The 27541-nt window shown below is 55.3% G+C and overlaps 4 protein-coding genes across 11 annotated transcripts; all 4 read right to left on the bottom strand.

Annotated features, from left to right (window-relative positions):
• Positions 1918-6081, bottom strand: SLC23A1 (solute carrier family 23 member 1). Of its 7 annotated transcripts, XM_021410707.1 has the most exons (15): positions 5958-6081; positions 5526-5582; positions 5332-5439; positions 5102-5259; positions 4941-5029; positions 4796-4863; positions 4547-4728; positions 4321-4441; positions 4084-4240; positions 3817-3964; positions 3496-3601; positions 3288-3417; positions 3047-3190; positions 2636-2731; positions 1919-2561 (listed from the first exon to the last, which is right to left on the bottom strand). In XM_021410707.1, the coding sequence occupies exons 1-15, from the start codon at positions 5991-5993 to the stop codon at positions 2314-2316; spliced, it is 1848 nt and encodes a 615-aa protein (XP_021266382.1). In that variant the 5' UTR covers positions 5994-6081; the 3' UTR covers positions 1919-2313. The 7 variants fall into 7 exon arrangements, 4 of the variants coding, with proteins under 4 accessions (XP_021266379.1, XP_021266382.1, XP_021266381.1 ...); XM_021410704.1 differs by lacking the exon at positions 5958-6081 and having other exon boundaries at positions 1918-2561; positions 5102-5239; positions 5526-5855; XM_021410706.1 differs by having other exon boundaries at positions 4321-4728.
• MZB1 (marginal zone B and B1 cell specific protein) lies at positions 6096-7411 on the bottom strand. Its single transcript, XM_021410710.1, has 4 exons — positions 7184-7411; positions 6855-6961; positions 6670-6774; positions 6096-6584 (listed from the first exon to the last, which is right to left on the bottom strand). Exons 1-4 carry the CDS (start codon positions 7376-7378, stop codon positions 6398-6400), a joined length of 594 nt encoding a protein of 197 aa, XP_021266385.1. The 5' UTR covers positions 7379-7411; the 3' UTR covers positions 6096-6397.
• PROB1 (proline rich basic protein 1) lies at positions 8007-12353 on the bottom strand. Its single transcript, XM_021410697.1, has one exon. The coding sequence runs from the start codon at positions 12316-12318 to the stop codon at positions 8032-8034; it is 4287 nt and encodes a 1428-aa protein (XP_021266372.1). The 5' UTR covers positions 12319-12353; the 3' UTR covers positions 8007-8031.
• DNAJC18 (DnaJ heat shock protein family (Hsp40) member C18) lies at positions 14364-26498 on the bottom strand. 2 transcript variants are annotated; one of them, XM_021410708.1, is made up of 8 exons: positions 26106-26498; positions 25813-25958; positions 25422-25507; positions 24806-24991; positions 21962-22074; positions 20554-20663; positions 18370-18542; positions 14364-14678 (listed from the first exon to the last, which is right to left on the bottom strand). In XM_021410708.1, exons 1-8 carry the CDS (start codon positions 26481-26483, stop codon positions 14554-14556), a joined length of 1317 nt encoding a protein of 438 aa, XP_021266383.1. In that variant the 5' UTR covers positions 26484-26498; the 3' UTR covers positions 14364-14553. The 2 variants fall into 2 exon arrangements, with proteins under 2 accessions (XP_021266383.1, XP_021266384.1); XM_021410709.1 differs by lacking the exon at positions 25422-25507 and having other exon boundaries at positions 26106-26258.

Genomic DNA, 27541 nt, shown 5'->3' with positions numbered 1-27541 from the left:
TGCCTGAGCATATTTTCCTGCTTTCTCATTGCTGCTAATCCCTGTTCAGCCCCACTGTTCTGGCAGCACAGGAAGTTCCAGTTAGCAGCTGACGGCGCTATATAAAACCCACTGCTTGACATGGGCTTTGGGAGGCCCTGGCTGGGCCGCTGGAGCTGGGTGCTCTCAGTGCTGCTCTGTGCATAAAGCCCTGGTGCTGCAGGCAGGGCTGGGCAGGCTGCGTGGTGATGCGCTGACAGCCTGCAGCTGGGGCCTTGATCCACTCCTATATCAGAACTTTGCCCAACCTTGCTGTTAATTTTTTTTTTCTTCTTTTAAGCTGTGGGTAAATCAAATTGGAGCACCTCAGAGATCACAGTGCTGGAGAACAGGAAGAGAGGCACTGCCTTTGCATCAGCCCTAACCTACAGCAGAACCACTTTGCTTTGCCAGTCTTGCTCCAGCTGGCATATGTGCTCTCCCAAGGCGTTCACATGTGCTGACTGCTGCTCTGCAAAGCATCCATCGCAGCTCATGGCCTCCCTGCCAACAGCTGCCTTTTCCTATCCCAGGCCTTCCCAGATCTGCTGACCTTCCTAGACGTAGCAAAACTCTTCTGGTGTTTCTGCTGTTTTTGGATACGGTTTAAGCTCAAGTCCCCAAAGATGGGGTTGGGAAATAGCAGAGCACCGTGCTACAGCTTACTGGAGCTGAAGCCGGGGTTCCACCAGCGAGCCCCTGCAGGGCTGGAAGCTGGTTTGCTTGCTGCCCTCGTCCCTGAGCTCCCTCTGGGAGCTCTCAGCCCAGGTGCACCCAACTCTGGGTGATTGGTAGCTGAATGCTTCAGCTGGAGCCAGCTTGCGAAACACCCAGGCTTGCTGTGATTTGCTCTTGTGCTTTGTTCTTATCCCAGGCAACTCCATAACATGGAGAGGTTTATTGCAGAAGTGGACTCGGTGGCGGTGTCTGCTGGGGGCTGGCACGGAGGTGTCGGTGGGAAGGTGCTGAAGGGCTCTGCTGCCAGCCAGGAGCTCAGCCCCAAATGAGGAGTTAGGGGTGATCTCTGGCTCTGTGTCTGTCCTGTGCTAAAATCAGTGCAGTGAAACGAAGTAGTCAGCCCCTTGCTTTTAGGGACTGCTGGCTTTGAATTGTTTTGTGTCTGTGCTGCACCTGTCTGGGACGGAGTTATCTTTCTCTGCAGCAGTCCCAAGGGTGCAGTGTTTGGGTTTGTGACTGAAGCAGAGCTGATAACACCGGGGGCTGGCTGTTGCTTGCACAGCCTCAAGGCTTTCTCTTTTTCTTGCTCAGCCCACGTGTCTTGTGGGCAAGACACGGGTGGGGGTACAGCCAGGACAGCTGGACAGAGGGGTGCTGAGCACCACGCAGCACCATGCTCTGCAATAAAATTGGTGGGAGGGTTCTTCCATTGCTGAGCCTGCTGGGCACCGGTGCACCCCTGGGAGGAGACAAGTGATTGCACTTGCATCACTTGGATCTTCCTGTTGTTGGTTATCTCCCTCTTGCTCCTCCCTTCACTTATTGCTTACTTGTTTTTCACAGAGGGGTGAGGTGCTGGCACAGGCTGCCCAGAGAGGTGTGGGTGCACCATCCCTGGAGGTGCTCAAGGCCAGGTGGGATGGGGCCCTGGGAAACCTCATGTGATGCCTGATCTGAAGGCTGGCAGGCCTGGCTGATGCAGGGGAGCTGGGACTTGGTGATCCTCGAGGCTCCTTCCCACCCAAGTCATCCTGTGATTCTATGATAAACCGTCCTTATCTTCCCCCATGAGATTTCTTTTGCTCTTTGTGCTCTTCTGCGTGGGGTGGGGAGGGAGGGAGCGGCTGCTGCCTGTGCCTGGCTGTGTCAGGGCCATGTCAGCCCAATGCTGCCTTCAGGTTTGGGTGTCAGCATTAAACCCAGTGTCAAAAATGATGGGGGCTGCGGGTTTGGATTTTTTTTAATGCGTAATCTTAAAATGGACCGCTCTGAATGCTGGACCCCGGACAGCACCAGCTGCATCCGCCGTGCAACCCTGCTGAAGCCAGGGGCACGGTGCGAGAGTCCCCGGCCCTGGTGCTCCCGGTGCTTCGGTGGGAGCCGCCGAGCTGCAGCAGGGCTCTGAGCGCGTCTCAAGGCAGCGTGGGCTGAGGCCAGCGCCTGGGAGCGCTGCTGTCACGGCAGCCCCAGCGCGGTGCATGCTGCTAAACCAAGCCGGTGCCATCCCACAGGCAGTGCCTTCCCCCAGCGCTGTGTTGGGAGCGGAGGGCCCGCGGCCCGGGCGGTGCTCTCTGGTGGGAGCCCAGCGCTCGGCTCAGCCCCTGCGCGGCCGCCCGGTCACACCTTGGTGCTCACAGCCGTCCCGTCGATGCCGTCCTGCGTGCCGTCCTCCGCCGCGTGGCTCTTCCTGGCCCGCCAGGCGAAGCCGGTGAAGAGCGGGCAGATGGGTACGTGCCGCAGCCAGCGGCTCCTCCTCACTGCGCTCATCCCAAAGGGGAAGTCGTAGCTCCTCAGGTCGGCCGAGGCCGTGCTGTCTGCGTGCGCGCCCGCCTTCCACTGCACCAGTCCCCGCTCCTCCCGCGTCCCTGCGGGCGGGGGCAGCTGCTGTGCACCGCGCCGAGATGCCCACCTGAGCCCCGTGCCTGGCCCCCGCGGGTACCTGGGATGGTGTTGTCCAGGATGAAGGCGAGGGAGCCCCCCACGAACATCTCGGTGGTCAGCAGCACCGTCAGGATCTGGTCCAGCTCGGAGATGCCTGCGGGAGGGACAGGGAGTGCTGGGATGGGAAGCATGGGGCTCATTGCGTGTGCTGCGTCCCACGTTGGGCACGTGGCGTTCAGAGGTGCCGCTGCCCTCCTGTGCTCCTGTGCTGCTCTGAGATTTATTCAGCTGTCCTATCTTGGAGCTGCCTTCCCAACTTAAGTCACGTTTGCCCTATGAGTGCACTTACCACTGCAGGTTAGCAAGCAGAGCCACATTAAGATGCACGGCCTGAGAGATCTGCCCTGCTCGCCCTAAGCACCACCGCACCGGGATGCTGCTGGCAAACAGTGTGAGAGGCTCCTGGTACCTGTGTTAATGGCCTTGGGGTGGGCATCCAGGTAGTTGGGCAGCGTCAGCCCAAAGAACATGGAGAAGCCCAGCACGAAGAGGTTGCGGGAGGAGTTCATGTCGACGAACTGCAGGTTGGAGAGGCCGACGGCCGTGATCATGCCTGCAAGCAGAGATGCGGCCAAGTGCTGTGGGAGCTGCGGTGCTGCAGGACAGGGCAGCTCCAGTGCCACCCGCCGCTCCCTGCACGGTGTGGGTACCGAACAGCGTGCAGAACATCCCGCCGAGGAGGGGGTCGGGCAGCGAGGCGAACAGTGCAGTGAACTTTCCGATGGTCCCCAGGATGATCATGATCCCGGCGCCGTACTGAATCACCCTCCTGCTCCCCACCTGCCCGGGGGGGCACAGGCAATGCGTGGAGGCGGCCACGACCCCGCGGGGATAGGGAGCGCGCAGGTCAGGCTGTACCTTGGTGATGCCCAGCACCCCGATGTTGGGGCTGGAGGACGTGGAGCCGTTGCCGGTTCCCATCAGCCCCGCGATGATGCAGGAGATGCCTTCCGTAAAAATGCCCCTGGGGGATGAATGGAGGGTGACGTCCCCTGCGGTGGCTTTGGGGATGTGTCCAAGGTGTGGGGATGCGGCAGTGGGGAGGAGGTGGCCCAGCACTGCTGGGAAATGGAGGCGTGAAGCAGCCAGGGGCACAGAATAGGGGCCAGGTGTGGGCAGCGGGGTCCTGCCGGGGTGCGGAGGGATGTCCCCGTCCCCATCCCTGCAGCGCTGCCATACCTGTTGATGGCATGCACCGGGGGCGCGGGCGCTCCTGACAGCCGCGCGCAGGAGTAGTAATCCCCGATGGACTCGATGATGCCGGCCAGCGTGGCGCTGAACATGCCCAGCACGGCTGCAGAGGTCACGGTGGGCAGCCCCCACTGACCTGAGGGGAGCACCGCCGCCATGGGGACGTGCCACCACCTTGGGGGGCGTGCCCCCCGGCGACGCCGTGCCCGCTCCCTGCGGGTGCGTGGCCCCGTGGTGCGGCTGTGGGTCACTCACAGGGGTAGGGGACACGGAACCAGGGGGCCACCGAGAGGATCTCCCCGCGCGCGTCCGTCCGGGCCTTGTAGCCGTACTCCTCGGGGCGGCTGGGGAAGACGCCGGCACGAGTCAGCACGTAGCAGAACAGCCACGTCACCATGATGGCCAGGATGATCTGCGGGCAGTGATGGGGACGCGTGGGGACGGGGACACCCCCAGCAGCGTTCCCCAGAACCTCTCCGGCCCCATCCCTACGGGAAACATCTTGAAGATCTGCACGCGCAGCAGGACGAAGCCGCGGCCCCAGCGGTACCCGGGCAGGCGCACGGTGACATTCCGCAGGTACTGCGCAAAGAGCACGATGAGGACGATGGACCTGCGGAGAGCACAGGGCTCTGAGGACGCCAGGGATCGGCGGTGCCACCCGCGGCCTTGGCTCAAGGGCATGAAAGCCATCCACGAGCCCGGCCCGGTGCCGTACAGCGCGGCGATGCCCCAGTGCGAGCCGGCCCGCTCGCCGGCGGCCTGGAAGACGGAGAGGCCGATGAGGGAGACGGTGGGGGTGACGGTGAGCGGCCCGATGTAGCTGAGCAGCGCGCCGGGCAGCCCCAGCAGCCCGATGAGCACCTCCACCAGGCTGGACACCACGATGGCCCCCTGGATCTGCGGGGCAGAACGTGAGCGGGTGCGGGGCGGCGGCGGGGCCACGCGGGGCAGGGCCGGGCCGTACCTCCCGCATGCGGGGCTGCCAGATGTGGGAGGTGTTGAGCGGCAGCGCCCAGTTGCCGTAGATCTGCTCTGGGGATGGAGAAGGGCGCAGGTGAGCGTGGGGCAGGTGGGCAGCGCGTGCCGCCATCGGTGCGGGCCAGGCCTACCTTCGGGTGGGCACCGCCACTTCTCCAGCGCCAGGATGGCCTTGGCGGGCACCAGGAAGGCCAGCGCGCTCGCCTGGAACAGCGGCAGCCTGCGGGGAGAGAGGGGTGGCTGCAGCCCTTGGGGGGGATGTGGGCCGGGGATGGGGGGAGCGGCCCTATACCTGATGCCCACGGTGGTCTGGATGAGGGTGGTGATGCCGACGCAGGTGAAGATGGTGCCGATGAGGTAGCTGACCGTCAGCTGGTCCTTGCCCACGCACAGGCTCTCGGCCAGCAGGAAGGGCACGGCGATGGTGCCGCTGAAGCAGGTCAGGTAGTGCTGGGGGGACGGCGGGGGGGGGCTCAGGGCGGGAACCCGGGGGGGGCTCTGGGGACGTGGGGCTGTGCATACCTGGAAGCCCAGCAGGATGCAGAGGTACCAGGGGGGCACGTCCTCGATCCGGTACAGCATGTCGAACTGCCGCCGGGCTGGGGGAGGGCTGGGGTCCGCCGCGGGGCCCTGGGGAGGGCACGGCTGAAGAGGGAGCGCCGGGCACACCGCCAGCCCCGGGGGGGCTGAGGGACAGGGATGGGGACAGCGCTCACCCTGCCCGCCCCAGGGGGACGCTGGGGGCCAGAGGGGGTGAGGGCTGGGCTGGCGTCCTGGCGGCGGGGAGAGGCAATGGGTGGATCAGTGTTGTGCCGGGTGTGCCATGGGAACGGGGCTGTGGCCTCCTGGGGACATGGGGACGCCACCCGGCCACCCCCGCAGGGCCCCGGGCCCCTGGGTGCTGCCCCAGGGGGACCAAGAGTACGGTGGTGGGGTCCCCACTGTCCCAGGGGCAACTGGAGCACCCCATAGGTGCCAGGTCCCAACCACAGCGTCCCACCACGCCCCCGGCATGTCCCCTGGGCTTCACCCCCCCGATTTCCCCCCGCCCTTTGCCACCCCCGAGGTGGTGTGTCCCTCCCCACCTGCCCCCGCCCCCACTGCCCGATGGGGACAGGTGAAGGGGTGGGGGTCGGAGCCGCGGTCACCTGGGGCTGGGGCAGCTCTCCCGAGCGGGTCCCCATCCTGGGCAGTGTGGGGATGTCACCGCGCGGTGGCTTATATTGTGCCGGGGAGGACTTTACTCTGCGGGTTGTGAAACCGGGGAGCGCGGCGGTGGTGAGGGATGAGCGATTAACTGCTTTAATTAGGGCTGGCACCGCCGCCCGCGCCACTTCGGTCAAACATTAAGGTGGAGGGTTACAGAGTAACAGCGGGGTTGGGGCACGGGTGCCACCGGGGATGTCCCCATGAGTGCAAACAGACGCGGTGCTGGGACGGGGCTGGTGGCAGCAGCAGCGCGGCGTCCCCGGCGTGGTGGCAGTGCCACCTCCTGCGTGTGTCCGGCGCTCCAGTGCACGCTTGGCTCCAAAGGTCATCGGGCATTAAGCATTAACCATCCGCAGTGACGGCACGCGAAGGCCGCTGGCTACAGCTCATTCTGCAGCACCTTGGGGGGGGCCGAGCCCCCTGCCTTGCTCCTCCCCAGGTGGGCGCAGGGCCCCTTCTCGCCGTGGCACAGCAGCTCCCGCAGCGCGGTGGGGCCCCGTCGGTGTGCTCCGTACAGCTGCTCCTCGCCGAGCTCACCCACGAGGCTGTGGCACATCTTGGCCAGCCTGCGGGCAGCGGGAAGCGTCGGGGCATGGCATGTTCCCGTGTCCACCCCCCCATGTGTCACCCCCGTGTCCCCGCGGCGCTCACCTGCCCGGCCACGGGCCCCCCATCATTGCCACGCTCATCGCCTCCTGTCCCGGTAACCCTGGCCCCATCAGCCGCCGCTCCCCTCTCAGCTCCTGCACGCCGTAACTGTGGGGGGACGTGGGGTTGGGGTCTGTTCCCATGGCCCCACCGCCCGCTGCACTCTGGGGAAGGGTCGCACCACTCACAGCTCCCAGTCCTGCGAGCAGCTCTGCTCCAGCACCTCCATGTAGTCCGACTCGCTCAGCGCCTTCCTGCCCTGCTTCGCCTCCGCGTGGCTCAGCCAGCCCTCCAGCTGGGGCAGGAATGGAGGAAAAAGTGGCCGTGACGTGGCCATGTGCCGCAACCCCTCTCCATGCACCACGACCCCTCTCCATGCACCACGACCCCTCTCCATGCACCACGACCCCTCTCCATGTGCTGTGACCCTGCTCCCACATCCACCCCCTCCCATCCCCCCGGCAGCCAGAAGCAGTCAGCGCGGTGCCGGGCTGCTGGTGGGGATGCCCCCTCGCACCTGGAAGGCGATGGCGTGGCACGCGTCGCAGCGCAGGGCCTCGGGCATGTGGGGCGAGAGCCGCTCCTCGGCACTCATCTGGGGCGCGGGGATGCTGTGGGTCAAGGATGGGGCCTCGGGGCCACCGCACCCATCCTCAGCCCCCGTTCTCGCTGCCAGGCTCAGGGCCACACACAGCACCAGCACGGCCCGCATGCTGCTGCCCCGGCACTGCTGAGCGATGCTGGAAGCAATGGGGGCGGGCGCGGGCGGTATCACCCCCAGGCACCCATGCGCGGCCAATGCACCTGCATCCGGCTGCCACGCACCGCAGCCGTCTGCCCCTCAGTTTTGCTTTTTTGTTTAATTCAGAATTCTGGTTTGATTCAACCCTGAGGTGCCTGTGCCCAGATCCCCCCTGGGGGTGGCTCGCACCCCCCCGGGCTTGTGACCCCCATTCCCACCGTTGCACCAGCACCGTCTGCGGGGCCCAAGGCTCTGCTCAAAACGTGCCCCTCGAGTCCCCTTTACAGACAACGCGGACACGGATGGGTTTGCAGGGTTAATGCTGGCCCGGCACTTTTATTGCTACTTTCAGGAGTCCGTGCTGTGGCTGCGGTGCCACTGTTCATCGCCCTTGGGGTGGGAGCAGCAGGATGGAGGGAAGCGGGGCCAGGCACACGGTCCCTTTGCCGTCCATGGCTGCACTCCCACAACTTCAGGAACCCCCTGGGGCTGAAAACACCACTTTTCCCCTTTCTTCCAGGAGCCAGTCAGGCCCAGCCAGTGCCCGTCACCGGCTCAGCCACAACCATGGGGTCCCTCCAGCCAGGGCTGGGGGCGATGCGGGCTGGCACTGCATTTGGGGATCACATGGGGGGCAGTGGTCCCTTCTCAGTGCTGGCAGGGCTGGCACGGGCCGGGGGCTGGCTGGGGCTGGGGCTGGCCCGCATCCCCGTGGGGATGTAGTAGGGGCTCTCCAGGTACCCGCAGTCAGGACCCCCAGCTGTAGTCGGCCCCTCACCCTTAGGATCAGGACTGAAGGTCCCGGGGAAGCCCCCAGGATTTTCAGAGGTTGGTGGCTGGCCCTGCAGGTCGGGGTGTGCGGGGGAGGAGGCGGTGGGTGGCAGGGGTGCTGGCAGCCCTGGGAAGTTACCATAGGGCATGTAGGGTGTGCCATAGAGCATGGGGTTGAAGGGAGCCTGGTAGAAGCCAGCGTGTGAGGCCATGGGCACTGGTGGAATAAGCACCTCCACGTACTGCCCTGTCTCTGGGTCGTAAAGCGTTTTCAGCTGGGGCTGCCGTGGCGCTTCCATGTAGTAATATTTGCCACTGTCAGGATCGACAAGCATCTTGCGGTGTGCGGACGGGTGGGCAGCGTAGGGCCGTGTGGGACTCGGGGCGCTCTTGCTGCTCGGTGAGGAGCCCTCGGTCCTCCGGGGAGCATCCTCAAGGTGAGGTTGGGGCTGGGCTGGGGGCAGTGGCACGGCAGTGGGCAGAGCATCAGAGGGCTGGGGGGGCTCAGGGAGGGGTTTGCTCCATGGGGCTTCCCCACCAGGATGGGGAGACACACCAGTCCCCAGAGGAGCACTGGCCAGGCTGGGGAATAAAGGGGACCCAAAGGAAGACCTGGCCACGTTAGATATTGATGGGTACCCAAGGGAAGCAGGGTCTGGGTTGTTGACCATGGGGGTCCCGAAAGATGAGCTGGCTGGCATGGGGACAGAGGGGGTCATAAAAGGTGTGCTGGCTGGGTTGGGGACCAAGGGGGCACCAAAGGTTGCGTTGGGTGGTCTGGGGACTGGAACAGTCCCAAAGGATGTCGTGGCTGGATTGGGGACCAAGGGGGTCCCAAAGGATGAGCTGGCCCGCATGGGGACAGAGGGAGACGCAAAAGGTGTGCTGGATGGGTTGGGGACCAAGGGGGCCACAAAGGTTGAGCTGGCTGGGTTGGGGGCAGAAGGGGTTGCAAAAGGTGTGCTGGATGGGTTGGGAACCAAAGGGATCCCAAAGGTTGAGTTGGGCAGCCTGGGGACTGAAGCGGTCCCAAAGGATGGAGTGGCTGGACTGGGGACCAAAGGGGTCCCAAAGGGTGCACTCAGTGGGTATGGGAACAATGGTGTCCCAAAAGAAGAGTTGGCTGCACTAGGAACCGAAGGGGTCCCAAGGGATGTGCTGGTCAGGCTGGGGACCACAGGGGTCTCAAAAGATGCACTGGCTGGGTTGGGGACCGTGGAGGTCCCAGCGGACATGCTGGCTGGATTGGGGACCGAAGGGGTCCCAAAAGGCATACTAGTTGGACGGGGGACCAAGGGGGTCCCAACGGGTGCACTGGCTGGATTGGGGACTGAAGGGGTCCCGAAGAGCGCGGTGGCTGAGTTTGGGACTGAGGGGGTCCCAAAGGACGTGCTGTTTGGATGGGGGACCAAAGGGGTCCCAAAGGATGTGGTGCCTGGGCTGGGGACCGAGGGCAGCTTTGGCACCGGGGAAGGCTTGGGGCCTTTCACAGGAATTGTCAAGTAGTTGGAGTTGTCTGCCGGGACAGCAGTAAGGTGTGGATCGCTGGCTCCCGGCCACTTTGTTACGTGCTCCAAGGCCTCCCTCTGCTCCGGTGGCCTGCTGCCGAGTGGCGCAGGGGGGACAGCGGGACCTTCACCAGCCTCCCTCGCTTGGAGCGACGCAGCGGGGCCAGTGCTGTCTGCGGGGCTGTGCTTCCCCACCGAGGCCAGCCGGCCGCCCGGCTCACAGGTGGGTGGCTTCAGTTCGCTTCTCACCACTGATTTCACATCCTGGACATTCCCTAGGTTGTCCCCACTGCTGCGATGTTGCTCCGCTCCAGCGCTGTCCCCTGGGGTGACACCGTGACCATGCTCCTCGTCTTCTTCCGTGGGGCTCGGTGGTGGCGGTGGGAGGAGAAGGGTCTTCTCTGTCCGCAGCACAGCGCTGCTCCGAGCCAGGGAGGCCTCCACAGCCACAGGCGGGGACCGAGGCCCGACCAGGACGTGGAGGTGGCTCTCCACATGCGTTTCCTTCCCAGTCCCCCCCAGTGACGGCACATGGATCTCACTGCGCTGGCGGCACGTGGCCGGGCTGGGCTGGGGGCTCTCGGTGGTGGTGGCTGCTTCTCTCCGCACAGACTGCACCTTGCTGATCTGCACAGGTGAGCCCCGCACCGGGTGGCTGCTGGTGGATGCTGCCGTCCCCTCGGTGCGTGCCGGCGCAGGCTCTCGGCCACCATCCTTCCCCACGTCCCTATCTGCCGGTGGCACGACGCTCGGTGCCGGCTCGCTGCGTCGGACCGAGGTGCAGTGGATGATGAGCGGGGATGGTGGCTTGGGCTCCCCGGTGCTTTCCCCGCTGGGGCTGGGGGCCGGGGGTCCGTGGGCAGCACCGAAGCTGAGGCTGTAACTGCTCTTGAGCAGCTTGCGCACGTCCCGCGGCTGCGGCACCAGCCCCTTGCCTTTGCTCCCCAGCTCGGCGGGGGCAGCCGTGGAGGTACCAGGCCCCGGGCGCTCTCGTGGCGCAGGCGGTGGCTTCTCCTCCCCACGGCTCTGCGGCCCCAACCTCACATCCTGTGCCCGGGAGGTGAAGACGTTCCGGGGCGGCACAGCGGGAGGCATCAAGCTTTTGGGTTCAAAGGGGACGAGCTGGGGCCTGCTGGGGGGGATGGCTCGCTGCCTCAAGCTGGGCCACGGCTTCTGCGGCTTCTCAAACTTCGGGGTGACGCCCGGCGCCTTCCCATCCCCGCTGCGGCCTTCGAACAGGGCGCGCGCTCGCCAGTAGGGAGTCCTCTCGGTGCAGGGCTCAGCGGCGGGCAGGTGCTGGTACTGCACCACCTCCTGGTACCGCATCCTCTCGTTGAGCTCGTTGAAGGTCTTCTTCAGCCTGCAGACGTTCTCCCGCGTCGCCTCGCTCAGCACCACGCCCTTGGCCGGCCGGTGGGTGCCGGTCAGCCCCAGCCCCATGTCCGCCAGCCTCACGTCCTCGGCCGAGGCGCTGAGATCGGACTTGGACAGCGAGCTGGACTTGCCCTCCATGCCGTCCCCGAGCAGGTCGGTGCCGGCCGAGGACGGCCCTGAGGAGGTGGAGCTGCCCCGCAGCACCTTCTGCTGCTCCATCTTGATGAGCTGCTCGTACTGCATCTTCTTGGCCAGCACGTTCTTCACCAGGCTGGAGGCCATCCGGGTCTTGCTGGCATCGCTGTCCAAGGAGGCCGTCTTCACAAACTGCTTGTAGTTGAACCTGAAGTCCTCGCCGCCAGCCCTGCCCTTCCCCGGGGGCTCCTTCCTGGCGGGGGGCAGCGGCTGCGGGGCCGAGCTGTCCCCCCACGGGAAGAACCCCGTCTCCTTCCTCTCCTTCCTCTTCAGCTGGATCTGCCGCTTGGGGACCGTCCTCCTCTTGCTGTACCCTTTCTTGCCGTCGCCGCTCTCCAGCTCCACGTCCACGCACTCGAACAGCTCCTTGGCCGGCACGCCGGGCAGCTCCGTGCCCCGGGGCTCCCCGCAGCCCGCCCACCGCCGCCCGCCGCCGCCGTCCTCCGACAGCGAGTTGGAGAGGCTGGACGAGCTGCACATGTCCAGCCGGGCGCCGGGGTGGCCCGACAGGCTGCGGAAGGACCTGGCCGTCAGCGCCCGCACCTCGCTGTCGGCCTCGTCCGAGTCGCTGGCCCTGCCGCCCCGCCGGGCCCGCCGCCCCTCGCCCAGCATCGCCGCCGGTGCCGCCGCGCACGGCCGCTCCACGAAGGCGACGACGGGCGGCCGGTCTCCGCGGAGGGGACCCATCCTGCCCCCGCGGCCCGGCGCCGCGCTATTCTTAGCCGTGACGGACAGCTGGGGCTGCCGGCCGCGCTCCTCCCGCGGGCCGGAGCCGGGGCCGTGCGGTGGGGGGCTCTCGGGGGGCACGTAGGGCGGCGGGGGAGTGAGGCGGCCGGCATCCTCCTCTTCCAGGAACTCCAGGCAGTCCTTGAAGGTGTCGGTGGTCTCCGAGCAGTGCGCCGAGTGGTAGGAGGAGATGGAGGAGTCGGACACGCTCTTGGGGAGGTCGTCGCGGGGCAGCACGGACAGGCGGCCGTCCTCCTCCCAGGGGGAGCCGTGTCCCTCCGTGCCGTCGAGCAGCTCGGCGGGGCGGCCCGCGTCCTTCTTGCCGCGGGGGATCATGGTGGGGACGGGCCCGGCGCTGCTCGACCTTCTGCTCCGCTCGCGGCGGTGCCCGGAGCTCCAATCACATGTGTGTCGGCGGGCGCCAGCCCGGGGGGGCGATGCCAAGCGCCGGGAGGTGCAGGAATGCCGCCGCCGCCCCGGGCTCAGGGGTCTGCCCTGGGGACGGTGCCGCCGTGACCCCACGCTGCTGCGCCGTGACCCCTCAGGCCGGGTGCCAGCACAGCCCCACGGGACGGACGGGCCCGCGTCAAACCCCGAGGCGACGGGAGCCCACGGAGGCCGTGCCGCTCGCTCCCCCTAGCAGCACAGAGGGCCGAGGCCCCGCACCGCTCCTCCATCCCCATCCCGTCCCCACCCCGGGAGCAAAAAGCCCGGCCCCAAGCGGACCTCCCCATAGCATCCCCCCACCCAACAGCAAGCGGCCAGCGGCGAGCGCGAGCCTTGAAACCAAACCGGCACTGAACGCCTCCGGGTCTGCTGGCACCGAGCGAAGGACGGCGTTAATTAACGGCCTAATTGCCTCGTTCGGGGCTTCGGAGGTCTCGGTGGGGCCGGCTCCATCCGGCCGCCCCCGCGGGGTCAGCCCCGGCTTTGGGGGATGTTTGCGGGCGGCGGCAGCAGGTGCTGCGCGGCGCTGCCAGCCCCGAGGCAACCCGATGCCCCGCGCCGGGCTCACGCGGGGGCTAAATTTAAACTTGGCACACGCGGGGCGGGCTGGAAGCAGCCGGCGCTTAACCCCTCACTGCTGCGCCTGGGCTCCACGGGGCCGGAGGCGCTGCCGGGACAAAGGCGGGCGGTACCGCACGGAGGAACCGGCGCCAGGCGTCCCAGCGGGACCCCGGGGTCCGCGTGTCCCCACGGCCGCAGCGCACGGACGCGCCGACCCGAGGGACGCGGGGTCCACGTGCGCCTCGTAGCAAGGGGCGTGGCCCGGTCCCAGAAAACCCCGCCCACTGTTAGACCACGCCCACTCTAGGCCACGCCCCCCGGACAGAGCCCGCCGCCATCTTCCGCACCCCCGCGGCAAATGGCGGCCGCCCCCGTCTCCTAGCAACAGCCCCCGCGGGGCGGGGCCTGGAGAGACCGCCCCGTGCCGGGGAACGGCGGCGTGGGGAACACTGAGGGAACGCTGAGGGAACGCCGGGCTCCCCCCACCGGGCAGCAACGGGGCACCTGCAGCAGCCTAACTGCTGGATGACATGGGTCGGCTTCACCCTGAGCCAGGTGAACGAGAGGCACAGCACCAGAAAACGGGCTCAGGAGCTCTGTGCTGCTCTGTGCAGCCCATCCTCGACCTGCCCTCCAAGGTCCGGCTGCGTAAAGGAAGCCCAAGAAAAGACAGACGCTACGCCATGGATCTCTTTCTTTGCAGTACTGTCTCTACAGTGAAACATTCAGAACTGTTCAACAGAGTAAAAAGATGCTACATTAAAACTGTACCAGAAAATGCAGGACCCCTGTAACAGCTGGAGAAGAGTTTGCCAGTAAGAATCAGAATGATACAGCCAGCCTAAAAATATGCCACCGAAAACATACGATGAAATCAGCACGGCTGTCCCTGCCCCGCAGCCGGGCACACGCTGCGCTCTGCAGGCTCCCGCTCTCGCTCAGCGCTGCCGCAGCGCTCTCAGCTTGTTGGCTCACCAAGCACAGCGCCCTCCAGTCACACCAGGACACGGCCCCGTCCTTCTGAGAGCAACGGGAGCTGGGAGCCCGGATCCTTCCCGAAGCAGGAACTTGAATCAAGCGCTGAGCGTCAGACTCAAACAGGACAGGCGCTGCCTTTCACCTCTGTCTGCTAACACAGCGCCGCAGAGCAAGGACAGCCACGTGGTATTAGTAGGAAAAGGCGAGTGCACCGAGTACAGAGCTACGCTGTGTGACCGAGGGAATGGCGGGGCCACAGAACATACAGAAAGCATGAGACATTTGTCTGCTCTCCTGGGAAGCACACACTGCTCGGATGGCAGACAGCCTACCTGCGGAGACATGATCCAAACTCAGAGCATTTCCCAGAGAATTAATTTACAAAGTGCCACTGGTCCTTGGAACCAAATATAGTGTACAGTATATTAAAGCAAACACCAGCTCTACGGCTCGTGTTGGCCCATCTCTGCACAACATGAAGGAATCGAATATTCAGACTTTGCAACAGACTCCTTCCCTTTTTATACAAAGGAAAATAAAAACATAATTTAAAACAGCAATAAATAAAAACGACAGGTGTCCTGGTCAGCCCCCTTTGTGCATTCCGATCAGACTGGAGAGCTTCTCACAGTGCTCAAGTTTCAATGACTCTGCTTTCTGCTTCAACCGCTCGTCTCGGTACAGCTTGGCCAAATTTGACAAGTCAGACTCTGAAAGATGAAAACAGCATCTATTAGGATGAAGCTGGGAGATGGCACCAAGTGCCTGCTTCTCAGTGCTTTGTTATGCTCAAGACCATTTTTTAAGTTCACCTTTTTTCAATGAAACTGTGCACGTTATAACAACTTTCTTTGCAGAGGGGCCGTCAGCTTCCCATAATTACTTGAGAATTCAGAGTAACAATAACCCAAAGACTTGCACCAGTTGGGCAATCACGAAAAACAAGAGTATTTTTTACTGTCTACAAAGAAAACACAAAGCACAAAACTATACGGCTTAAAAATAATGAAATTTAAATTTTTGTTAATGGGCTAAAGGGTGACAGATACAATTAAGCATATTGAATGGATTTAGACTAACTGCTCATAAATATTAAGTGTGCACGAGCTGGTTTGGTCTGCTAACAGCAACTGTCTTAGTCAATACCAGCCTTTACAACTGACATTGCATCTTGTCTTGCACTGATGTTCACATCTCTCCCCAGCACAGACCCCCGGCGTGGGGTTACTCTACACCTGTCAGTGGTATTTAAGGAAAGGAGAACCCCATGCCTACTTTTCCCATCGCTTTCTTGAGGCTGTCTCAGCTGTCTGCAGCCAAACAGGAGTTACCAGCCGTACATCCCTGCCCACAGAACTGAGAAATCCAGTTCTGGTGTACCCATGCTGCAGGGGCCCAGAACACCCACCCAATTTGTTAGTTTGATGTACAGACAGTTGGTTTCTTCATGCTGCACTGAGCAGGATTCAAGCTGTCTGCCAACAGGTTTGCCCAGAAGGCATTGTAAATTCTTTTAATTCTTCTATTTTTTTTTTTTGTTATTGATTACAGGAAGGTGAGCAGCTAGATGAGGGACTGGTCTGACAGGTCTTCATGCCCTTTCATTAACAATATGATCTTGAATGTACTTTGCAACATGCAACCGAAATAATCCCACTGTTCCAATTACCTTCCCCCAGCAACTCAGGGAAGCATCTTTTTGCTGATTACCTAAGGAAGTCTTAATATAGTTTTCTCCCTGAAGAGTACTTTAGATGCAGGTTTAGATGCAACTATGAGAATAGCAGTGATTTGTTTCTGAAAAGGTCAAAATTTCCCTAAGCGCAGGCTACCTGATGACATCCAATTTTTCAAAGAGCTTTTATACACCTTACAAGTCTCTCATTTCACAAAATCAGTCAGAGCACAAAGAATTTCTCAATAGAGCCTTTCACTGCCCCTGTCCTACTGAAATTTAAAGGCATATGACCCTCTATCTATTTATCGAAAAGCTTTATAAGCTGAAGGGCACAAACATCTTATTTTAGGTCAGGAATCCATTGCCAGCTTTTATAACTCAAGTGCCACTCAAGCAGAGCACAACTGCGCTGGGTACAGAGCCCTGATGGCCCTTCAGCAAAACCAGGCTCAGGTTATTGTCTCCAAGTCCAGAGTTCTGCAGTGAGGACAGTTGGTTTGTACTTGTCCACCTGGGCAAAAATTTTTACTGCCAACGTTTGCACTTCTTGCCAGCATTCATTCTATCATGTAAGTTCCCTGTGTTATTCAACCTTTTATCTTCACAAGCAGCTGTTCCTTCAACCTCCACTGAAGTTCTCCTCTTTAAGGATCTCCTAAACTACTTATTTCCAGCTACGTATCTTCTTTTTGTTTTCAGTTCCCTACCTGTAATTCTCTCAAATACCGAGCTCTATGCAGTCTTACTTAACAAACGTACTCCTACACCTGAACAACCACCTGTAGAAACCCGTGACTTGTCTTTTGTGCATCAAAGACGTATCAAAGACGTCAGGAGACCAGAACTGTCACACTGCTCTGCCATGAAGTGGCTGGCAGAACAACATCCTGCCTATCAGTTACCTTCCGAGTTTCTGTGGAGGTGGCTGGACATCAGGTAGTGCTTTTCAAATCATAAAAGCAAGGACTGTAATTTAAGCTGTTCCTGTAACTAATCTGTGTCCATTTTGCTGCTGCTAAAGAGAAGCGTACCTTCAGCAAATAGAACAAATGTACTATTAATAGGCATTCAACTGGCAAAAAAAGAGGCTGACCGCAAAGTTAAACCCTCACACAAGAAGCAATGGATCAAAATTACAAAACAGCTGCTGATTAACAACTGTCTCCAGGTCCCTGGATGACTTTTCCCCAGCACTCCATCTTGTAGTCAGTTTTATTTATTGACAAACTTGGCTGTACTAAAGTTAGCACAGTCTCAGCTGTGCTCAATATCTGCTCTCTCTGGCCTAGGTGGTAATCACTCTGAAAACTTTTTTTTTTTTTTTAATTACAGCAGTCTCAAGCTACTGCTAATGGTGGGCACTGTAAGTGTTTCTGCTACGTGTGACTGATTGAGCAGAAAGCTCAAGAGGGGGTTGCTTTGCAGGCATTACTTGGCATTCAGCACTGGATCATCTCTGACTACCAGCCCCTCCTAGATTTGCAAACCCCGCTGCCCATTTTGGGGCATGGCACTTCTTAGCTCAAGGTCTACATGAAACAGACAACAGAGTGAGCTTCAGTTGCACTAAGTTAATTGATTTTTCCTGTAAGAAAAAAATTCTATTCCTACACGAGAAGCCTACATTTGTGTTTATTCATAGCTACACTGTACCTAGAGGCTGCCACTGCCAGCCACAGGTGTTCAGAGATCACTAATCAAGTACTCCAGAAATGAAGGGAATGTTTGGGATTTTTAGGGTTTCACGTATGGCTTCTTTTACTTATTGAATAAGTAAAATAATATTATAAACTTATTAAAAACTTAAGTAAATAATATTATTTACTTATTGAATCGTTTTTTAAACTTCAGTCTATTCCTGCATACTTCCCTTTAAAAACAAGACTGTTAATTTTGATGTCATATAAAAGAACTACCTCTGGATCAAGAGTGCTGACTTGAAATTGTTTACAGATTTTTTTGATGGGAAGGGCAACGCTACTGCTACCTCTTGCATTAGATGAAAGAACAGCAGTGACTAACAAGTGATACAATATGGGGTTAAAATGAATGCCTTCACATGTGTCACTGACTGACTTGGGATTACCATGAGAGGAATGATTGTGGATGCTCACATTTTTGTGTTCTCCCTCCCTGCATTCAATTCTTGTTTTTAAAAGACAATCTTGACTATGGTGAAAAACACACTCTCAAACTCATCTAAAGATAGAAAATGCAAATCAGTGCATAAAATAAGCACAGAGGCACTCTTTTTGAGAACTGATACCAGCAGCACCATGAAATTTTCAAAGGCACCTGAGTGGGCTGCGGACTCTTCCCAGCGAAGTTTTAAGAAAGAGTTAGATGACCTTCTCAGAGCCAGTCAGAGCAAATCTGATTCTGCCTCAGAGAAGGAAACATTAATACCTTTCCTAGCCCAAACAATCTGTGAGAGCTGAAGAAATGCAGCCATCACTGGCGCTTAAAACATCATCACTAAGAGTTGGCCAAGCACTGAAATTGAGTGGAAAAAAGTCTCAAATGGCAGAATCCACTTCCCACTTCTCTTTCAATCACCTAAAATGAACAGCCCCTCAACAAAGTCAGTGTTAAGAACAAATGTGAGAAATACAGCTGCGAGATTTGAGAAGTTAGATGCATCAGAAAATGAAGCTAAAATGGCAGTGCTTCGTGAAGCACAAACATCATACAACTATTGATGGGTCATAGGAAAAATAACTTACTTTGCTGCTTCTCCTTCCAGCAGCTGGTCTGAATATAGTCTATGTAATCTTTTTCAACAGTTTTCTCTAGCTCTTGAAGTTCTGCTCCTTGATAATTCTTCTCAAAGTTTTTATCAACGTAGTAAGGCACCTGCAAGTTCTCTGTTTCTCTGCTAATAACGTGGCCTATGGACCTGTGAAAATACGATGGAGAAAACTGATTTTTCAGCTGTTCAAACAGAAAGAAACAGAGAGATGTGCCTCACTGTTAACATTTCCAGAAGAGAATGTTCGCAACAACTTCTGAGCAGTTACCTTCTGCAGGACGATAGCTCCCTCAGCCATGCAATAAGGAAATTACCAGCCTCAGGCAAGGAAAGCTTATCACTACAAACTGAATTCACTGAAAAAGAAAACCCACATAGAGAAAATATATAGGACTGGGAGATATCTACAAAGAGCTGATTCAGAGCTGACACTGCTCCTTTCAAATACTGACTTCTCACCAACTCAGTTAAGATAATTCCAGAGCTTGAGAACAAACTTTATCTGTAAGCAGCAGCTCCACACCCTTTCTTCTATTTGCAGTTAACTTCTGGCAAGCTAGGTTCAGAAATCCATGGGAAACGAAGTCAAATATAGAGACTATAGGAAAGGCATGCAGCCCAATATTGTTTAGAGCACAATGCAAATGGATTTAGATTTTCCTGATTTCTGGATCCTTTAGTAGAAATAAGAATCAGCAGGGGGGATTCTAGTTACACTTCCCCTCAGTGTTTTATAATTACCGGTAACCTTGGTAGTGTGTGGAGCATCCTGTAGGTAGGACAAGCCACAATGGCACAGACACGAGGCTAGACTATTCTTTTTGGAGTTTCCTTCTTTGAACACAGATATGCAGGCATTTTTTTAAGTCACTGCCCAGAGAAAGCGGCAGGCAGCCAAAATGTGAAGGTTACATTCTACCCATGGAATTCAGTTGGCTCCTTCCATTTCCTGGGATCTTTTTTTTTTAAAAACTTTTCTCTCACTACACCTTGGAAATGTATGCTTTCCTCACATAAATTCTTTTAGAGCTGTTAGTTTTTTGTTAAGATATGATTTAGAGAAACAGCATCTGTAACTGTATACCAGGCTCAAGCCTGGCTATCTCATATCAACAGGACAAGGGAAGGCAGTGAAGCAAGCCAGGAAAGATTAGCTGCTCAGTGCACAGTGTGCGAGTTTCACGTGGGACGGGCAGATAGCAAGAACACTCTCTGGAAAACAGAACAAAAAAACCCTCCAAACCAGAAAAACCAAGCCACCAACTGCTTATTCTCTGAGGTCTACATACTGACATCTGGTGGTAAAGAACAGTAAAGGATGTCGGGCCAATTAAAACTGCACTATGATAGTGGAAAGAACACAGGCCTAACCCTAAGTAGTTTTGCTCCTAAATGGGAGCAATGAGAGTTTGCAGGGTACTCTGCTACTGCTGTATGCAGCAGGCCCCCACTTATGGTACTTCAAATCTTGCCAGCTCCCATTCCTATTCTCAGTAAGAGCCAGAGAAGTTTACTAAACCAGTCTCGAGAGCTTCCCACCTCCCAGCATGGGATGCCAAGAGGAATACATGAGTTTTCCTCCTCCCCACAAACTTAGATTACAGCAGGCTTGGCAATCCTTCTGCTTTCTGAGCCGACCAGTTTAGTTTGCCCTCTGTAACCTGTGAATACTGCTTCTTTATAGATGTCAAACCACACCATTTCAATACTTTAATCATTTGCGGCACTTGACAATTTTTCCAGTGGCATTTTGGCTGAATTTATACTGCAAGACCTGATTTCCTAATTGCTTTACATGGGAACATACGAGGTAGTCCACAGATGTTGCAGGGCTTGGCAGGCCAGGGGCTGATTAGTACTGTAGCTAAGCTACACCCACATTCCTTCTACTGTACCGCTGTGCAAAAGCATTTCACACCAGCTGGTTACGCTTTCTGGCTCAGCACCTCTATCTGTTCAGTACAAAGAGCAATAAAGCTCACTGTAGTTTACTTAGGAGAACTTATCAATAGAGACTGCTGGTATTTCCTTATCTACAGACTGATAACACACTCTAGAAAGAGTAGGACAGAACAGTAAGAAGCATTTTTCTGTTAAGACCCACTTCTGTCTACCTCCTTTATCTCAAACACCACGGAACTGTTTTCAAGTGACTTACGATTTGTAGAACAGGCTGTAGGGTGGGTTAGTCGCCATCAGCTGAGTTATAACCGATACGATGATGATGATGAAAACGGGCATCAACTGAATAAATGCAGAATAAGAGTTCTGAAAAGAACAACAATAATCAGTGGACAAATATTTAGATGCAAAACAATGTGCGTGTTCACAGAGATCAGGCTATCATAGATGAACAGAGTATTAAAAGTAAACTGAGAAAACAAGGTGAGCACTTTCAAATTTTGACAACGATGACATTCTGGTTTTAAAATAACTTTTACTAATAGTTTGAGAGCTCTTTGAAGCCATTTTCTTCCAATTATGTTTTCAGAGTGTTTTTTTTCATCTACAGCTTCCTGCCCAAGGCAATAGATGCCTGTGGTTGCCAGTGACCAGCTGACAATCCAAACCAAAGGAACACCACAATTCCCATTTGTGCCCACAGCTTTCTGCGCATCTTCCAGAGTTTACGACATACACTCTGAAAGCCTCAATCTTTGTCCAAACACTGGATAAAATGTAAAGGGTGAAGAGAACACACACACAATTTAACTTGGGGCAGGATGCACTAAGCATTTTATTTGTCTGGATTTACACAGTAAGGCAAAAGAGTGAGAAATGCCCTAAGGATCAAAGAATTCTGCTAGCAGCGACCAAACGCAGACCATCAGTCCGGCTCTTAACTGACTTTTAAACTTTCCTTAGTAGATAGGAACAAAACGTAGCATATACCTATTCAGGCTCTCTGCCCTGGGTTAGCAACAAGGACACTTGACACAGCAGCAGGTGGGATTCATTTGCCCTAGCTTAGCTGCCTGCACACTGCCTAAGTTTATTCTAGAGCCCATCTATAAGAGACTCCAAGGAAAAAGTTCATCTTCTTTGGAGAACGATCTTGTTAGATTACTGGACTGCCTCTGGAGGAAGATTTTTCCAAGGTAGGTAGCATGGGCGTATACACAGGTGTATTAGCAATAAGTGACAGCTGGTATCTTATCTGAAGGTTTCAGCTGGTAGAAACATATCCCAGACCCATCCCGACCTGGGCTACAACTGTATGCTAACATACTGAAGGATTAAACATGCAGTGAGGACAAGGCAGTATTACTGTATCAGCTATCAGTCCACACTTGGACTGATCATTGTTAGATTACTAAGCTCTTCAAGCCTTCAAGAACCAAGCACCAGCAAAATACTTGGCTGCAGAAACTCCAGGGCCCTAAAATCTAATTTTAAAGCAGTGATTAATAAAGGAGAAACAATCTAATTACTTGTGTAATCATCTGTTTGGGTACAGCACTTGAAGAAAAGTGTTGAGCATAAGTCTGTAATGGTTCCAGAGGCATATGTCAACCTCTCACCGTGATGAAATGTTTAAGCCCAAGAGAACTCTTTCTCCTGGTTACCTGCGGCCTGTTTTCTTCTTCCTCTTGCTCCTGTGTCCATGCTCTTTCATTTCGGTGCCTCCGTGGATAATAGTGTGCATCTCTGGCTACATTTGAGAACATATGGATATTTCCTGTCAAAAGAAGCCCAGAAAGGGTCATAATTTTCATCCACTTGCTGGTATTTACCTGTAATTATGTTTTGAATGTCAAAATAATGTTATTCCAAAAAACGTACTAGAGAAATGTGAATTTGGCTCCTCATCTATTTTAATTTGCATCAACTGTAAAAACTGCTGGAGAGAGAGCATATATAGCTATATAAAAAAAAAAAAAGCACATGTATATTATATACAATATTATATACATAAAATATAGATATGTGTGTGCATACATAAAATAATTCTACCTCATACTTTAATACTGTTTTTGTCACATGCACTTGCAAGACTGCAGTCCGTCTTGCATGTCCAGCCTTTAAGAAAGAAAATTAATTTCCTTCACCAGACTCAGGCCATGAACTGTGGCTTCCTATAATTACTGCACATGCTCTTCTACACTCAGTTCTATTTCCTCTTCCTTCAAGCTATTAATAATTTCACTTAATTATTTCATAATGTGGAAAGAGATTAATAAAAAAGCTTTTTGAGGAAAAAGGTACAATTCAGATTTCTTTTCTTGCACACTGACTGCAGTTGATTTATTTTTGACAACTCTAAAATGAGGGAAGAACTGCACATGATGTTTTGTTTGGAAGTTTAAATTCTGCCTGTATCGCCACATGAATACCTAAATAGCAACTTTGCTCTCCCATTTTGAAATTCAGAGTATTTCTGTAACAGACAATTGAGATGTATGGCCTTATGACAACAGAAATGCCAATCTATTTTTGTGCCTTAGGAGAAAGGACACAATAATTTATACGCTTATGCTGTCCTTTATCTGAATCTCTAAAAGAATTCTGCAAGAAACCTGGGGGAAGTGACCTTTGCTGCTGTGTCAAAACATGTGTTTCACAGCTCGTTCAAAGACCTAACAGCACTGCACAGGACTAACAAAGTGCAGGAGGCAGTCAAACAAGGCTGGCTTGAAGAAGAAGAGCACATTTCTTGAAAAATAAAGTTTCTATCACTTGATGCTGCTCGGACAATATCTGATCAAGCTGTGAAAGAACAGAAGTGGAGTGGCTTTTGCAGGGTGCCCAGAAAAAAAAACATTTCCAAATCCAAGGTTTCTCACAGAATTTCTGCCAGTTTTCTGCCTTCCATGTGTTTGTCTTTTGTGAGAATGAAGTGCAACTTCCAGCCCCTACTCATTACAATTACAGCACCATGCCCTAGGTAGAGCCCTCCTTTAGATTTGCAATTCGATGAGCCATAAACCTGCCCAGAAGCTGTATGAATGAGTTTTATTTAACACCAACATTTCTTATTCACACTTCTGGTGACAGCAAGGTACCACAGGAAAACAAAACCAACACACAACTGCAGCTTAACACAAACTTCAGATCACACAGGAAAATTCTATTAAACGTTACAATGGCGTGAAAACCACTCTCTCTATGTTATCTATTCTGGTAGAAACTTTGCCTGTTTGGAAAACTGCTGAATTGACATCCTGCAATTAAAATCTCACTTTTTGTTTATGAAAATATGCATGTGTTTAGGCCCAAACATGTTTCTGGTGGGGAAACTTCTGTTCATTACTGACAGCTATGAAATAATCTTTATTTTCTTATTCTTTGCCACCTGCATAAAAAATTCCCCTTCTTCAGGTCACTCCACCTATTACATATGGGTCATGCCCAGTATCCAAATTCCTACTCCAGCTGCACAGTTTTCTGTCCTCAAGTCCAAGTACTCCTACTGCCCACAGCACTACAACAATCACGTTCCATGGGGGGGAATGCCTCGCCAGTGGCCAAAGCAGTCATACACAGGTGCTGTTTCTTGCAAAACTGGGGGAGTTATACCACACTGAATCTGACACACCCTGCACCCATAGTGATCAAATTCTGAAAGCAGCTGGAGATTCCCTTAGCTGCAAGATGCTACTGTACAGAGCACAGCAATGAGGTGCTTATAAGTCATTACTCGTACCCGCTGCTTTAGGCTGTAGTAATTGGCATGTTACCTTCTATCTTACCCTGGAAGTGAAAAACAGCATACAAGAACACTAAAGCAATCAGTCAATGAACACTGATAGTGGCAAGAAGACATCTGAGCTCACCACACCTTTCAGATTTACTTTTAATCCCAGCCTGTATTCCACTGATCTGCTACGACTTCCCATTTCTGCTATAAATACAATGCACGAACACGTCTCAAGGACAAAACCAACAGCAAAGATGCCTCATGCCCTTTCCCAATCACATCTTATTTTGCTTCCCAAACCATAGCCAGCATCAGGCAATGGAGAAAAAAGAAAAGAACAACAAAAAGAAGGGTCTTTAGCTACAAAGGGTCATGAAATTTTGCTCACACAAGAACCAAACAATCTAAACCCGTGCCAAATTAAAACACTCTTACCCCTAATTTGTGCCACCAGCAATCCTCAGAAGGCTGGGAGGTTAGGAATGTGTCCCAGCAGAAACAGCCAATCCCCCATACGCTGCTCTCCTGGACAGCAAAGCTGGGCTTTGAGCTTTTTAGGGACTGGAGTTACTAAAACTTTAAGTGTAAATTGTGCATTTAAGGAGCATTTACAGGCGTAAGTAGTTTGAGGGGGACAGAGTAAAACCAAAAAGGTTTTTGCTCTTTTCCAAGTATAATTTAACAACCAGAGCAATATCAAGCGGAGCTGAACCTCCTTTATGGACTAGTGTCAGTTCATTGCATTTGAAAAACAGCAGAGAAAGATACCAACCTGTTGGAAAGTGCCCACCAAAAAACACGTTGAATATTTCTTCCGGTGTAATGTCTGCTTCAAATTCTGTGTAATAATTGTAGTGCCTGGCTTGGCCAGTGCTGACATGCTCATGGTCACTTCCAAATTCATCATATCGTAATCGTTTTTCAGGGTTGCTCAGAACTGCAAAAGCATTGCCTATTGCTGGAGAAGGAAGTAAAAGAACTGTTATAATGCAGTACTTTCAGATGTAAGCAGATTAGCAAAACGCTCAGACACAGAAAACGTGTGCTTGGCCAAAGACTGATTTACTTTTGAAAGATTTGCCTTTGTATAAAAAGTGTTAGAACACCACCATCACCTGTGACGAAACCTGTGTCCTGCTATCACTTTGTCAGGACAAAGACACAAAAGTTGAATTATATGGAGAGAAGCGAAGTATTTGGAAAACTTAAATGAGAGAGTCCACATCTATCAAAAGGCTGAGGGAGAACATAACTTTTTAATCAGATTAAACTAAGTACTGACATAGAAGTGCACCTCCACATACAAAGTTAATAACTGCAGACAGTAATTAGCACGCAGACCCATGTTCCAAGCTTTTCTGCCAGCAGAGATCTGTGCAAAGCGGTACCTGTGCATCTATTCACAGTGCACGCCAAACCACCCGGAAGGAGCTCGTTTGCTTCATCTTCTTCCTCGCTCTTTGACAGAAAATGGCTGTGAACAAGTTCATACAGAAATACAACCCCGGCACAACAAATAAAGAAACATCCTTCTAAAAATCCTTATTCTGACACACAGCAGGTGAAACCCTTGCTTTTTTAGGACTGACTCACAATGCTGTTGCATACAGCTGCAACACAGCAGAAGATGCAAGAGCTAGATCACAGCACAGAACGGCTCGGGCTGGAAGGAACTGGATGATCTTGGAGGTCCCAACCTGCTCCCACAGGCAGTACTGCCGACCACTGAGCCCAGCACTACTTGAGGCCGCCCAGGGCAGCCCAGGCCGCAGCCCCCACCTTTGAAGGCCTCCGTGGCTCCGGGAGCGCGGTTCTTGTCGGGGTGGAACTTGAGGGCCAACCGGCGGTAGGCCTTCTTCAGGTCCTCCTCGGTGGCATCTCGCTCCACGCCCAGGATCTCGTAGTAGTTCCGGCAACTCTTTATCCTGGAAGCGCACAGGGGAGCGGCGTTACCGCCGGGCACGGCAAGCGGAGCGTCCCTTCAGCGGGGCGGGCGCCCCAGGCCCGGTACCCCTCCGCCGTGCCGCCCGCGAGGCCTCACCCCGCGGCTCCCGCCCCCCGGCCCGGCTCACCGCCGCACGCCATCCAGCTGCTCCGCCGTGTACGTCATGGCGGGTCCGGGGCAGCCAGACCCCCGCGCTGCTCAGCACCCGCCGCCTCGGCCCGCCCGCGCCGCCATCTTGTGTGGGGAGGCGGTGTCGGGCAACGCTCGGAGCGGCAGCGGCGCGGCCCGGGACTACAACTCCCAGCGGGCAGCGCGGCGCCTCGGGCTCCGGAGGCGGCTTATCGGGGTCAGGGGGCTCATAGGGTTCCCCTGCCCAGGGAGCACGTCCAGGGACGGTGACGCCGCACCTCCCTGTGCAGCCTCTGCCGGTGCATGAGCACTCTTTCCGAGAAGAAATGCTTCCTAGTACCCAACCTGACCCTCCCCTGGTGCAACTTAAAGCCATCTTCTCTTGTCCTACAGCTGTTACCTGGGAGCAGAGGCCGACCCCCCCCACACCCCCCGCACCCCCCTGCCACTCCTTCCTCTCAGGAATTGTAGAGAGCAATAAAGGTCTCCCCTGTGCTTCCTCTGGACTGAACAGCCCCCGTTCCCTCAGCTGTTCCCTGTAAGACTGTGCTCCGGAGCCCTCACAGCTTCCCTGCCCTCTGGACGCGCTCCAGGGCCTCAGTGTCTTGTAGTGAGGGGTCCAAGGCTGAACACAGCACTCGAGTTGCGGCCTCACAGGAGCCGAGTTCAGAGGAACGATCACCCCCTGCTCCTGCTGGCTGCTCTATTTCTGATACCAGCCAGGATGCCATTGGCCTTCTTGGTCACCTGGGCACACTGCTGGCTCACGTTCAGCTGAGTGTTGATGAACACCCCCAGATCCTTTCCCCTCACACAGCTTCCAGCCGCTCTGCCCCAAGCCTGTAGCACTGTATGGGGCTGTTGTGGCCCAAGTGCAGGACCCGGCACTTGGTCTTGTTGAACCACTGGCCTCAGCCTGTCAATCCAGCCTGTCCAGATTGCTTTGTAGGGCCTTCCTACACCCAGGCAGATCAACAGTCAGCACCTCCCCACAACTTGGTGTCACAGAATCATGGAATCATAGAATTGCTCAGGTTGGAAAAGATCTTCAAGATCATCAAGTCCAACCACAACCTAACCATACTACTCTAACTCTAACAACCTACCACTAGATCATGTCCCTGAGCACCACATCCAGATGTTTTTTAAACACATTCAGGGATGGTGACTCAACCACCTCCCTGGGGAGCCTATTCCAGTGCTTAACAACCCTTTCTGTAAAGAAGTTTTTCCTGATATCCAACCTAAACCTCCCCTGGCGCAGCTTGAGGCCATTTCCCCTTGTCCTGTCACCTGTCACCAGTGAGAAGAGACCAGCCCTGCTCTGCAATCACCTTCCAGGTATTTGAAGAGAGCAATAAGGTCTCCCCTCAGCCTCCTCTTCCTCAGACTAAACAGCCACAGTTCCTTCAGTCGCTCCTCATAGGGCATAGT

This window comes from Numida meleagris, chromosome 12, assembly GCF_002078875.1.
Source record: "Numida meleagris isolate 19003 breed g44 Domestic line chromosome 12, NumMel1.0, whole genome shotgun sequence".
Taxonomy (NCBI): Eukaryota; Metazoa; Chordata; class Aves; order Galliformes; family Numididae; genus Numida; species Numida meleagris.
This window is presented reverse-complemented; position numbering and strand designations above follow the sequence as displayed.